Here is a 12022-nt window from a genome sequence, read left to right as displayed (position 1 = left end):
AACAAACTGAAAAATTCATTTGAACTAAGCATTTTTATTTCAATGAAACAAAATATCAAAATATCACTCATTGCTAAAAATTGTTTTGTACCAGAGGCATTGCAATCAATGAAACTTCATTAGTATAAATGTAATGATGATGATAATAGGTGATTAAATATCATAACAATGGGACAATTGCCTGTGGAACAATGATATAATTTAAAACAATCTGTAGTACTGTATGTACTAAAGGTTGGCATACTTGTAGCATAGTTGGGCATGGAGACATACAGGTGTGAGGCCCAAGCAAGACTTAAGCTCACGTGTTAAAAATTTAATAAAAGTGTCAAATAAGGGAATCACACTTTGATTCTAGTGCTTGTAAAAGAAAAACTGGAAAAAACAAAACAAGATACAAATAAAATTTGGAAGGAATCAAATTATTAGTTGAGAGTAAAAAACATTTTTTTAAATATGCTTAAAAGGAGATCTAGTGTGGAGATTATGTGTCAGACTTACAAGTTTGAAACAATAGTTAAATACGAGCAGGAGTTTCAAAGTGCAATTAATTTCTCTTGATCAAATAAAATGCAGTGTCGAATTTGACCCTTCGTAGCCTGAAATGGTCCGTTATTTACCTGGATACAAGAAACTGAACAATCAGAAAGCGAGAGGTCTGGGGAAAGAATCCTTTAAAAGACTGGATCTCAAGGACAAAGGCAAACTTTCCTCTGTCTCATGTTGTGAGTCATCTGACTAGTCTTCAGTGCTCTATGTACGGACTCTTCATCCCTAACTTCACCATTCTGTTTTGGACTGTTTTGGGTTGACACTTCATCACTGGACTTCCCAATACTCATAGAAACATCTCAACCAACCGCTCTGGGGCTATCGACTCTACAGATCAGCTCCAACAGTTGATGAGACACACTATAGAATGTAATTAGAATGTAAGATTTAGTGTAAATAAATGGGTTTATTTGTAACTGCAGCTATCTGCCTCACTTCCATTCAACCCCACATCTGATAAATCCTAACATTTGTTTATCCCCAATTCAGCAACTTCACATAGGCACTGTACACTCTTCTCTAACAGATTTGTCCACAGTTGTTGCAAGTCTCTTTCCAATTTCTCATGCTCATAGATAGCTGAAGATTATCCTATCTGTTTTAAAAATGTTTGTTGGATGAAGACTAGGCCAAGAACATTTGGCAATATGATGGAGATTCCTGGAAACCCCTAGCTGCAGGCCCCAGACATTATCTTGCTGAAAAAAAGACTGGAACCCTGCCATATAAGGCAACACACAAGAACAAAATTTTCCAAACATACCACTGTACTATCAATGTCCCTCAATATCTTACAATATAGCATCCCAGACTAGCAATCCAACAGTAGAGACATCTCTCAACAGTACAGATAATAATGAAGCACTTATCAGTGGTTCTCTACACTCTAACACAGTGGTCATCCATTTTCAAACAACTTAGATTCATTGCTAATGATGATATATTGTCATTCCATAGCAGTGCTAGCTTCTCTGTTATGACACACTGCAAATGAAACTTTTGAGGTGATAATGGCAAGACATGTTGTGGTTGCCGTGCATGCAAATTTGCCCCTGTTATTCATCTGTCAATGGTATGGAAACAGACAAGATTCTGAAGGAAGGCTTTCCTGTCTTTGAATGGTGAACAAAAGATGCTGCTGTAACTATTCATGCGTATCTTACAATCAAATGATTAAGATGATCTCTCCTGGTAATCTATCTGGAACATATAGCTTGCTTGCTATGTACAATGGAACATCGCTTAACAAGTACCTCTGATAACAAGTAATTCACATAACGAGCAAAACAAATTGTAAAAAATGACTCACTTAACAAGCGACATTTCGCATAACAAGTGACGAGGAGAGGGGAAGTCCTGGATTACGTGTATGCTTCATCAGTCTGTGTTTAGCACTTGTTCCGCTAGCATCTTAGTGTCACTTGTGATCACACATTTTTCCAAACTTGCATTCAGACATACTACATATAAACATCAACAACCATAGCCCGTTATATAATAAGCATGCCAAACGATTCATGCCTTTACATAGCTAAATTCTTGGTCTATGTAAAGGCTATAATTAAATATTAGAAATTAATTAATTTGACTAGAGGTAGGTAGTTATGCTGCCATCTCACATTAAATTTAATAATTAACTCCAAATTAAATTTTAAAAATGTCTAAATTAAATATTAATTATTTATAATTATTAAATTTAACACGAAATGAAAGCATAACTGCCTACCTCCAGTCAAATTAGTTACAGTAATTTCTAATATTTATTTATAGCTTTTACATAGCCCAATAATTTGGTATATCGTTTGGCGTGTTTATCAGACATACTGTATTATCTGTGATATTTTTTTTGTTTTCTGCAAATCGAATTCGCATTTCAGGTTGGTTCATTCCGTGCTAGAAGAAAAGATGATGATCCACGCTCCTTAACAATGTATAATTTATAATTTTCTTTGAATGAACGTTATACATAAAATATTTGAGTAGTTTTTTCGGCATGCAACGCATTATCGTATTTTACATTAATTTATATGGAAAAAATAGTTTCGCTTAACGAGTGTTTCGCATTACGAATAAGATTCTGGAACGAATTAAGCGAGGTTCCACTATACTCGTGTTTTCTGTTTATAATTACAAATTATAAATGCTTTGTTCGAAATTAATATATAATGTACTAACATATATAATTTTCTTTTACAGGATCAGGCAACATTTAGAAGAAAAGCCTTAGCATTCTATGGACGAATTCTGCAAAATTTAGTTCAGTAGTTTAACTATAGTCATAGTTATATTTACTACTTGTGAATAACGTGTGAATCATTTAACCTACAAGATGATGTTGAGAGATGCCATAAATATGACTGATAAATTAGAAGCTGAATATGATGGACATTATCTGTTCCCTGAATTGTGTGGTTGAAATCATTTAAACAAATTTAATAAGTGACAAGGATTCACGTTGAAATATCTCTCAGCCTGTAATCAATGTTTGTGGAAAGTGGAGAAGTTTTGACTGTGACTAAAACCCAAATTTTATGAGAATCGAACAAGATAAAAAAAACAACCCGATGATGATTTCACCAACTGTCAGTATATGTCAACTTTCTGACCTGAGAAAGTGTCAACTTATGCCTTCTCAGAGTTGATAGTGACATCTTATGGCACTTTTCTCTCGACTTTTAGTCACCTCTAAGGAATTTGCACCTTTTAAGTTACTCATCGTATGATAATACGATGAGTAACTTTAATCAGTCGTCGCTCATTTTTCATTTGGATTAGTGTTTGTGTGCCTTCCTATCTAGTCACTGGAATTTACAATTGTGTGCTTCATCTGCATTTCTGCTTGAGTAGTATTTGACGCAATATACATCATCCAAATTCAAAGCTCTACGCATCAAGAACGGTGCTGTGCTTCCCATCGTGGGATATATTTGTCCAGATTCTTAAGGTACCGAAATTTGTAAACTCTCTTTCTCCGATGATAGATCTGCGTATCCTCGAATACTATGTCTCAGTTATGTAACGAACTATAATTTTTCGTGCCGACCAATAAATGTTTAAGTGTAGTTGATTGTGTTGAGTGATTCTTTCCAACTGAATCTCGTTATTTTCTACTCCATCCTCTTCCCCCTAGTCTCATATACGAGAGCGCGTTATTACCGTCCACAAAACGCTGAAAAACTCGAGAAGTGTAATCATTTACATTTGGCGATAAGAATGCTCTAAAGGCCGTACAAATCCTATAAAAATCCTATATTTATTAAAAATTGTACAACATATGATCTTCATTCAAGCAATGCCCGTATAGAGAGAATATTCAGTTGAATGAAACACATATAGTTTACGATTTAATGGGATAAAGCAACACAAGTGGACGAGGTCAACGGTTTTTTTTGTAAAAGTTGGCAGTTAATAAGGCACTCTTTCCGCTCGTAGAGCACTAAGAGAGTTACAAGAGTGTATATAGAAGTGTAAACTTGTCCCAGAGTAAACTCATATAGTTAATCTATACCATTTCGGTTAATAATTTTAGTGGTTATGTTATATTTGTGTTGTATGTATGGCGAAAAGAATTATACTTATTTATGTTTTTTCTGAGTTTTCTATTAGTGGTTTTATAGAATGACTAAGTGCATTCTATTTGAAGGGTTATAGACTAAGTAATTAGTCTATAATCCTTCAAATACTACACTAACAAGTAAGACTTAAGTAACATAATTACATAATTACCGACACCAATACCCAAACGTAAAATAATACATGCAAAGACAAGGAAAGAAAAAAAAAACACAATACAGTATATGTAATTTTTAAAACATAAATAACATAAACAAATATAAAATAATGTTCAAAAAAGTTTTTAAATATATAACTTTAAAATAATTTAATTAAAATTTCACAACAACAATAGGCAATTATACAAGTTAAAGAAAAGTAATAAAATTTAAATTCTTAAGAAGTAACATCATTAAACAGAGAGCAAGTCTCTCTACGTATGTTCTAGCTACTTGGAAGATGATTCATTACTTGAATGCTTTGCCATATTCGTTTCTGTAGTATTATGGATAGTTTCTTCCAGATTTAATTCAGATTTATATGTTTCTACAGAAGATTTCTTTGCATCGCCGCTATCTATTTCTATGTTATCAAATTTTGGAATGTATGTCATTTTATCGTTTCTGAGTATTTCAGCAAAAAACTTGTCCATAAAGATATGTGCTTTAGTAATTCCATATATAACACGAATCAAATCGAAAGATATAGAACGTTTGTCTTGTGTCTGTTCAACTTTCTTCTCATTATCATCCTCGATTTCTAAATTGGCGGCTGATGAAATGTGACTGAATGCTTTACTGTATTCTCCCTATAAATGTATAGATATTCAGTTTATAGGAAATAAATGTTGACATATAAATTGAACTTACAAGAGACATATAAATTGTGGAAAGTGTAGTGTGAACAGAAATGAGGGTAAACACCAAGTTCGATTCTTTCGCAACAGATAGACAATGTTCTAAGGATTTGATAGCTGTTTCCCATTGACCGTTGCTATAATCAAAATATTTAATTAAAAAATTAACAGGTCATTTACTTACAAAGTGAAACTCACCCGTGATAAATTCGTGCCAAAGCTTGATAGGCTGCACATAACTGCTCGTTATTCTTAGTTTCTTTACTCAAATATGCCAACATTTCGAAATGCTAAAATTAATACTAAAAATAAACACTTAAATATACTGTAATTTAGTATCGCTATCTGCCTCCACACTCAAGTGCCTCTGAAAGTGGCACTTGAGTATGACATTAAACTGAAGTAGTCTACTTAAAACAATAAGAATTATAATAATTTAGATACTGAAATAGTTTCCGTGTAATGTTTTCGGGGACGAGCCGTTCATAATTAGTCGTTTGCTCTTTACCAGGGTAGTAGCATTTACTGTATGAAGATATTATATCGAGGTTTGAATATGCATATAGAAATAAGTAAACAAAAACCCAACAAACCTTCTGAGATTTTTCAGTTTCTTTCATTTTTTCAAAGAGATTTCCCAATTTCTGATGGGAAACAGCTTTCTTCGTTTTATCTCTGGCTACTCAAACATAAAATATATCTTTTTATTATAAAATTTACTCATAACCATTAACGTTCAACACGAATATTACCGTTATTTGCAACTTCTAAAGCTTTCATATAGTATTTAACAGCATCCTCATGATTTTCTTCTTCTCTCATTTGCCCAAGTGCTATACAAATCTTATATAACTCTAACGAAATTAGTTCTTGTAAAGGTCGATCTAGCATTTCTAAACTCCAAGATCTACCCTTAGCTTTATCGTGTGCTTTCTCCAAATAACTTTGAGCTGCTTGCAAATCATCTATTCATAGGTAAATTTAAGATAATATTGTAAATTGTTTTAAGTAGTTCGAGCTAATATTGTGAAATACTTACCTCTAAATTCTGCATGAATTCCTAATTGGTAATCAATCAGAGCCGATCTGACTTCACGGTTATATTCAAGTTTGTGAACAATTTTCATGCAATTAGAATAGAGATATTCTGATAACCAATAATCTTGTTCATTTTGGAAGTGATTTGCTGCTTTTGTTAATACTTCGAATTTTATTCCCCAATGTCCTAAGCAAAGAAATTTTCTTGTAAACATTTTTTTTTTTTTAGAAAATTATTATCACGTTGATGAAACCACTTACCTTTCCTATGATTAATTTCTGCTTGCATTAGACAATTTGTTAAAATTTGTAATTTGTCTGGTGTGTTGTTTAGTAAATCTACTTTGCTTTTGTATTTTGGAACATCATTTCCATATAATTCATTGTTAAGCAGCAGAATGGATTGAAGTTCCTCATGGGCTGAAACAAATCCTTTCTGCAACAAATCTACAGCTGCTCTATGCCCATATGTCTGATAATAACTAAAAATTATTTTATGTATGAGATTTAAAAAAGACAAATTTATATATTTTAAGAAAATGTGAAGCTCTTTAGGATTTATTACAGGATTTAAGACATTAAAACTATTAATAAAATAGCTTTAGATTAGTTACTTAAAGCAAGTAACTAATTGCAGTTACTTGCAATTAGTTACTTGCTTTAAGTAACTAAGTTTACTAAGTAACTAAGTTTATAATTAGTTACTTAAAGCAAGTAACTGTGTTTTAAGTAACTATATAGGCGACCATGTAGCCTAAAAGGAAAGGTCTGGCCGCCTCAAGTTTGTTATAGAATATTTTAAAGAAATAAATGGTGATCGCTCCAAAATATTTTTGGAAAATGACTGTCTTTTTTATATTAAGATTTACTATACTAATCCATATAAGTCAACTTTCCTGAAATTGTTGTTCCAAAATTTAAGTTTATAGTGAACCTGAAGGTAACCCACTCAAGGATTGGAAATTTCATTCACAAAATGGGTTAAATATCTTAAATAAAACAATTATTTTATCATAATTTAGTTTTTTTTGTATTTAATTTAAAAGGCTCACCTGGATATTTCTGACCTTTCTAATTTGGCTAGTTTCTTCAAATGGGATTCTGCTATAATTAGTAAAGGATTTTTCTTCTCCGATATTTTAAATTTGTCAGGTTTCATGACTGATATTAATTACATTAAATCTATCATCGAATATGTATTAAATATTTCGTAAATTTTTAGTTAAATTTAAGAAAATTAACGAATTTTGAATATACTTTTAAATACGAAAACATTCATTTCATATTTAGACTACTGAATAGTTCTANTTTTATTTCCACAATTTTGTGAAAATATGTTTATTAAAAAATTCAATATTTGTTTTATATTATATTTATATTATATAATAAAATCACGGTATAGAACTGCGGCTCCCATGCATTTTGCAAATCCTACATTTCGGCTCCCACTGAACTCTTTCTTGCCCACCCCTGATATATACAGAGTAGTCCCAAAACTCATATGTATCCTATATGATTTCTGGATGCCATCTTATATACAATTTACTTTATTACACTTGTATAGGAAAGAACATCATATTCAAAAATATACTAGAAATTCTCCAATTTTTATGTTCAAATTGAGGAAAACTTGTATAAATCTAAATGTATTTTTAATCCTAATTTAAATAATTCTATTTATCACCAAACATTCAAAGTAAAAGGAAGGAAATATCCGTATGCAACTAAAATATTTTCCTTTAATAGATTATAAATAATGTTTTTGTTCTTGTAAGACTTCTCAAAGGATACTTAAAACTTCTGTGATAAAATTTTTATACAAACATATAAATTCCAATAAAACAAACATTAAAATTGAATTAATTTAAGAATGATTGTTAATACTAATATAAACAATAAATAAAAATCATTAACTGATTTTTATATTTCTATTTACAGATTTTTAGAATGATTCTAAGCAGCAAATTTCGGAGGACTTTCTTAGTTTTCCTGTGCTTCACGGGTGCCGTGCTGTTAGTGTTTTTTATGATCAGTACACAATATTTAACCATAACCAGCATGAATCTTTATAGAGAAGTGCGTAGTCATTTACCTTTAGTATCTCCTGTCACGATAATTAGTCAAAACGTCACGAACTATCAAACGACTGAAGTACCTTCTCCAAAGACTGAAAAATCTGTGGTCAATATTAGCGAAAATTTAGTATCGGAGGAATCACTTAAACAGATTATAACTGGAATTTATGAGCCATGCTTCGATTTTCATATTAACAAACCTACCGCGTGTAATGGAATGAAAGCACCTGTTGCTCTAATTGTTATATCTGCTGTCACGAAAAGATCTGCAAGAAATGCTATTAGGGCAACGTGGGGTGGATACGCTACTAAACTTGGATTTCCTGTATTGTTTTTATTAGGAGGTACGCCATACCCTCATCAGCAGCTCACTATTGACAAGGAGGATGCATTCTTCCAAGATATAATCCAAGAAAAGTGCTTGGATACATATCGCAATATGACACTTAAAACTGTCACTTTAATGAAGTGGGTGGCAGAACACTGCTTTAATGTGCCTTACATATTAAAAACAGACGATGATATGATGATAAATGTAGATCGTTTGCAACTATTTCTAAGCTCTCTAAATGCAACTAAAACAATATTTGGTAAATTAGCCAGTGGATGGTCTCCTCATCGTTCTCATCTTAGCAAGTGGTATGTACCAAAAAGTGAATATAAGGATCGAGTATATCCTAATTTTACTACAGGACCCGCTTATTTATTTACTTCAGACTCTGCTAGAAATCTTTACGAGACAAGTTTAAAAGTACCATTTTTATTCTTGGAAGATGTCTACATGACTGGTATTGTAGCGCAGCAAGCTAGAATTCGTCGGCTTTCAAATACTGAATTCAAGAATTATCCTTTGCGAGCCGCTGCCAGAACTTTTAAGAAAATTATTTCCAGTCATGGGCACTCTCCTAGAGACATTTACAAAATTTGGTTTAGATTTTACAAACCAAGTGTGGAAGATGATCGATGACGTACTTCATATATATCTTTCCAATATAGTTCCGTTTTAGGAACTTTTAAATAGTTTTTATAATTTTAAAAAGCAAAAGAATAATAAATTTCTTTTCTAAAATCAAAATATTTATATTTTCAATTTTTTAACATAATAATTAGTTCCTCCAAGGGGTTGATCAGTGTTCCGGGAACACAGGTGTTTCGCAAACCTGCCACGAATATTCCATAAAAATAGATTTTAAAGTTTTTATTGCAAATTTATTCTAATGGATTACAAAATATTACCATATTCGTAGACAATTCCATGTTTCTATTTTATTCAATACCTTAAAGTTTATTGCTTCATTGTTTTCTGAGAATAGTAAACATGGAATTGCTTGTAAATTTTTAAATATATTGATGTTAATGCTCTATGTAATAAAAAGTATATGAATGATGTTCTACGGCCTCAGAAAGGTCGAGAACCGCTGTTATGTAGGATCGTCATAAAAAGCTCTAGAAATGTAGAAGTTCTCTTAAAACAACTATTTAGGTGATTTAATTTTAGAATTATCTATTATAATTTTTGGGCGGAGCTCTTCATAAATCAGAAAATATTTTGTCTGTGATCTCAGTTCAAAGTAACTCACGACTATTAAACACGATTTTTTGCTAATACGTACAACTCGACAAGCCAGATGTCACGACAAAGCCGGAATTTTAAAGTAGGCCTAATTTGATCTGTGGGCCAAGATATTCGAAGTCAAATTTTCCATATAAATTGTATGGGCGGGTTGCCGGTTGTAAGCTCGTCGTGCTCTACAAGTCAATCGAGTTTATGATTGCTGTTAATGTACAGTACATTGATTGAACGCTATGACAATTTTTTATTTTGATCTTTACGACGAGCATTTAACATGCTCGTTGTCGTGACGAAATTAGCTTTTAAAACCTTGCGCACGTGTCCTGATGCGACACATGTGCGTGTTTTAACCGATCGCTGGAGTTGGTAGGCTGCTAACTGCACGCACGTATGTGTTTTAAACATAATATTGGTAATGACGATGGACGTGCACGTCCCACCCGTACCTGTAAGTTTTAAACTGCTTTATACAAAACGTTAGAATCTTATCTCCATATTTCTGTTTTTGTGTCAAGTCGGAAACAAAAGAATCTACCCCGTGCAGCTCAGTTTCCTTATCCTAAAACATACCTAATATCGATTACTAGGGGTCTTCGTCCTCCCGCACCCTGCGTTTACTTGTTCAAAAATTTCGTGACGATTCATCGGTTTGCGGTGCCACTATTTCTTTTTGTTTTTTCTTTTTGTGTCAGAGAAAAGTCGTAACGATTTTTAAGCTAATTATTATGTATCTAGAAGATAGAAAAATTGACACATCTAGAATTATGTAGAACAATTCAATTTAATTAGATGACCCATGAGAATTTAATTCTACAGATTTTGCAAATTGCAATCTTCTCTACTATTTTATAAACTAAAATATTTTTCGTATAAAACTTAATTTCTGTGAGAAAGTTACAGGAAATTAACTTTTTAGTAAGTTTTTATGTTAAATGCAAACAAATTGTTTTGTGAAAAAGAAAGCAATTTTGTAGATTTTTATGGAAACTGATTCAAAGCGCTTCTAACTCTAAAAGAATAGAAGCGCTGTGAATAAATTTTCATAAGTCATATGCAGTATTTATGATAGATCATCTCTATAAGAATTTAATTCTATAAATTTTTCTATTGAAGATTGCAATTAAGGTGATTGTAATAAAACCAGGTCATCTAGGCGTTTGACGATCAACACATCATTACGTAAACAAAAACTTAGCTGGCCAGGTTTTACCTCAATCACCGTATAACTGAATTCTTACAAAACTGAAGTTTGAAAATGTCATTACAGAACACCTCTATAAGCATAGTTAAATTAAATTTAGTTAGTAAAGTTAAGTTATTGATACTCATAGAAAATTTAATTTCAACTTTTCTATGAATATCTAGTTATATAAATTTTCATAAAAATTTAAATTTTATATGAGAAATATTTATTAACATAAAATTAGCATAAATCTTAAGGATTTTACCTTTCTGAAAGTTTTGTAATTACATATTACTTAAGAAAAACTATTTTATAAAATATCTACCTTGTAGGAATAATAAATGGCAAGAAACTAACATGGAAACCTCAGATCGAAAAAGTAGGAACTGAAATTACAATAATAATACAACAATATGTTTAAAATAGCCAAAAATATATATTTTTATTTAGTTTTTTCCACTCCACTGTAATGGAAGAAGTAGATAGATTAAATGGAGAATAATTAAAGACTTTATTAAATTTATGATAAACACCAAATACCAAAATTACTTGACAATCATTTAATATTAAGATTGTAAAGGAGAAATAGAAGAATTGCTCGCTTGTTCTTCAACTGAAAATTTTATTATAGAATAAACAAGTTATAAATTATACAAATTGCTTCAGTTCATCTATTGAACACTCCTACGCTAACAGATTATCATTTATTGATAGAAATATATTACGTATAAAATGAGAAACTTAAAAATCAAAGATGCCATAAACACCTTTATTAGTCACTAGCAGACCCCGCCACGCCTTGTTGTGGCTCAAAATGTATCTATTATAAATATATAACACTTCCCCAGTGGGGGAAAATTTTTCGAAAAATCCCTTCTTAGTGTACAGTACATTCTGTTGACGTATCCTATTAAAATGCAATCAAAAACGCAAAAACCCGTATCTAAAATAGTATAATAGAAGCCAAGTTTTTCAGAGTAAGCCTTAATCCTGTCTCTCTCCCCCGCGGGGGGAATATTGAAAAATCCCTTCTTAGTGTACATTCTGTTGACGTACTCTATTAAAACGCAATCAAAAACGGAAAAAACTGCATCTAAAATGGTATAAATAGAAGTAGAGTTCTTTACGGTAACCTTTTCCGTAAGGCTTACCGTAAAGAACTGTCCATCCCCCATGTTTAACGGAATAATATA

General features: G+C 31.7%; 3 protein-coding genes across 3 annotated transcripts in view; 2 read left to right on the top strand and 1 right to left on the bottom strand.

Annotated features, from left to right (window-relative positions):
- LOC111636225 (beta-1,3-galactosyltransferase 2-like) overlaps positions 1 to 2817 on the top strand; it is a 39449-nt gene extending 36632 nt beyond the window's left edge. Inside the window, exon 3 of the mRNA XM_023381436.1 lies at positions 2749 to 2817. Within this exon, the coding sequence (XP_023237204.1) occupies positions 2749 to 2817 (69 nt within the window). The remainder of the gene's footprint in view (positions 1 to 2748) is intronic.
- Positions 2818 to 4444: 1627 nt separating this feature from the next.
- Positions 4445 to 7308, bottom strand: LOC111636238 (tetratricopeptide repeat protein 29-like). The gene is made up of 8 exons (XM_023381450.1): positions 7051 to 7308; positions 6260 to 6480; positions 6000 to 6185; positions 5713 to 5925; positions 5554 to 5639; positions 5159 to 5250; positions 4974 to 5097; positions 4445 to 4912 (listed from the first exon to the last, which is right to left on the bottom strand). Exons 1-8 carry the CDS (start codon positions 7155 to 7157, stop codon positions 4553 to 4555), a joined length of 1389 nt encoding a protein of 462 aa, XP_023237218.1. The 5' UTR covers positions 7158 to 7308; the 3' UTR covers positions 4445 to 4552.
- A 626-nt stretch (positions 7309 to 7934) lies between these two features.
- Positions 7935 to 9108, top strand: LOC111636239 (beta-1,3-galactosyltransferase 1-like). Its single transcript, XM_023381451.1, has one exon. The coding sequence runs from the start codon at positions 7946 to 7948 to the stop codon at positions 9038 to 9040; it is 1095 nt and encodes a 364-aa protein (XP_023237219.1). The 5' UTR covers positions 7935 to 7945; the 3' UTR covers positions 9041 to 9108.
- The last annotated feature ends 2914 nt before the right edge of the window (positions 9109 to 12022 follow it).

Source organism: Centruroides sculpturatus, unplaced genomic scaffold, assembly GCF_000671375.1.
Source record: "Centruroides sculpturatus isolate CEXI.00-Female unplaced genomic scaffold, Cexi_2.0 scaffold477, whole genome shotgun sequence".
In the NCBI taxonomy this organism is placed as follows: Eukaryota; Metazoa; Arthropoda; class Arachnida; order Scorpiones; family Buthidae; genus Centruroides; species Centruroides sculpturatus.
This window is presented reverse-complemented; position numbering and strand designations above follow the sequence as displayed.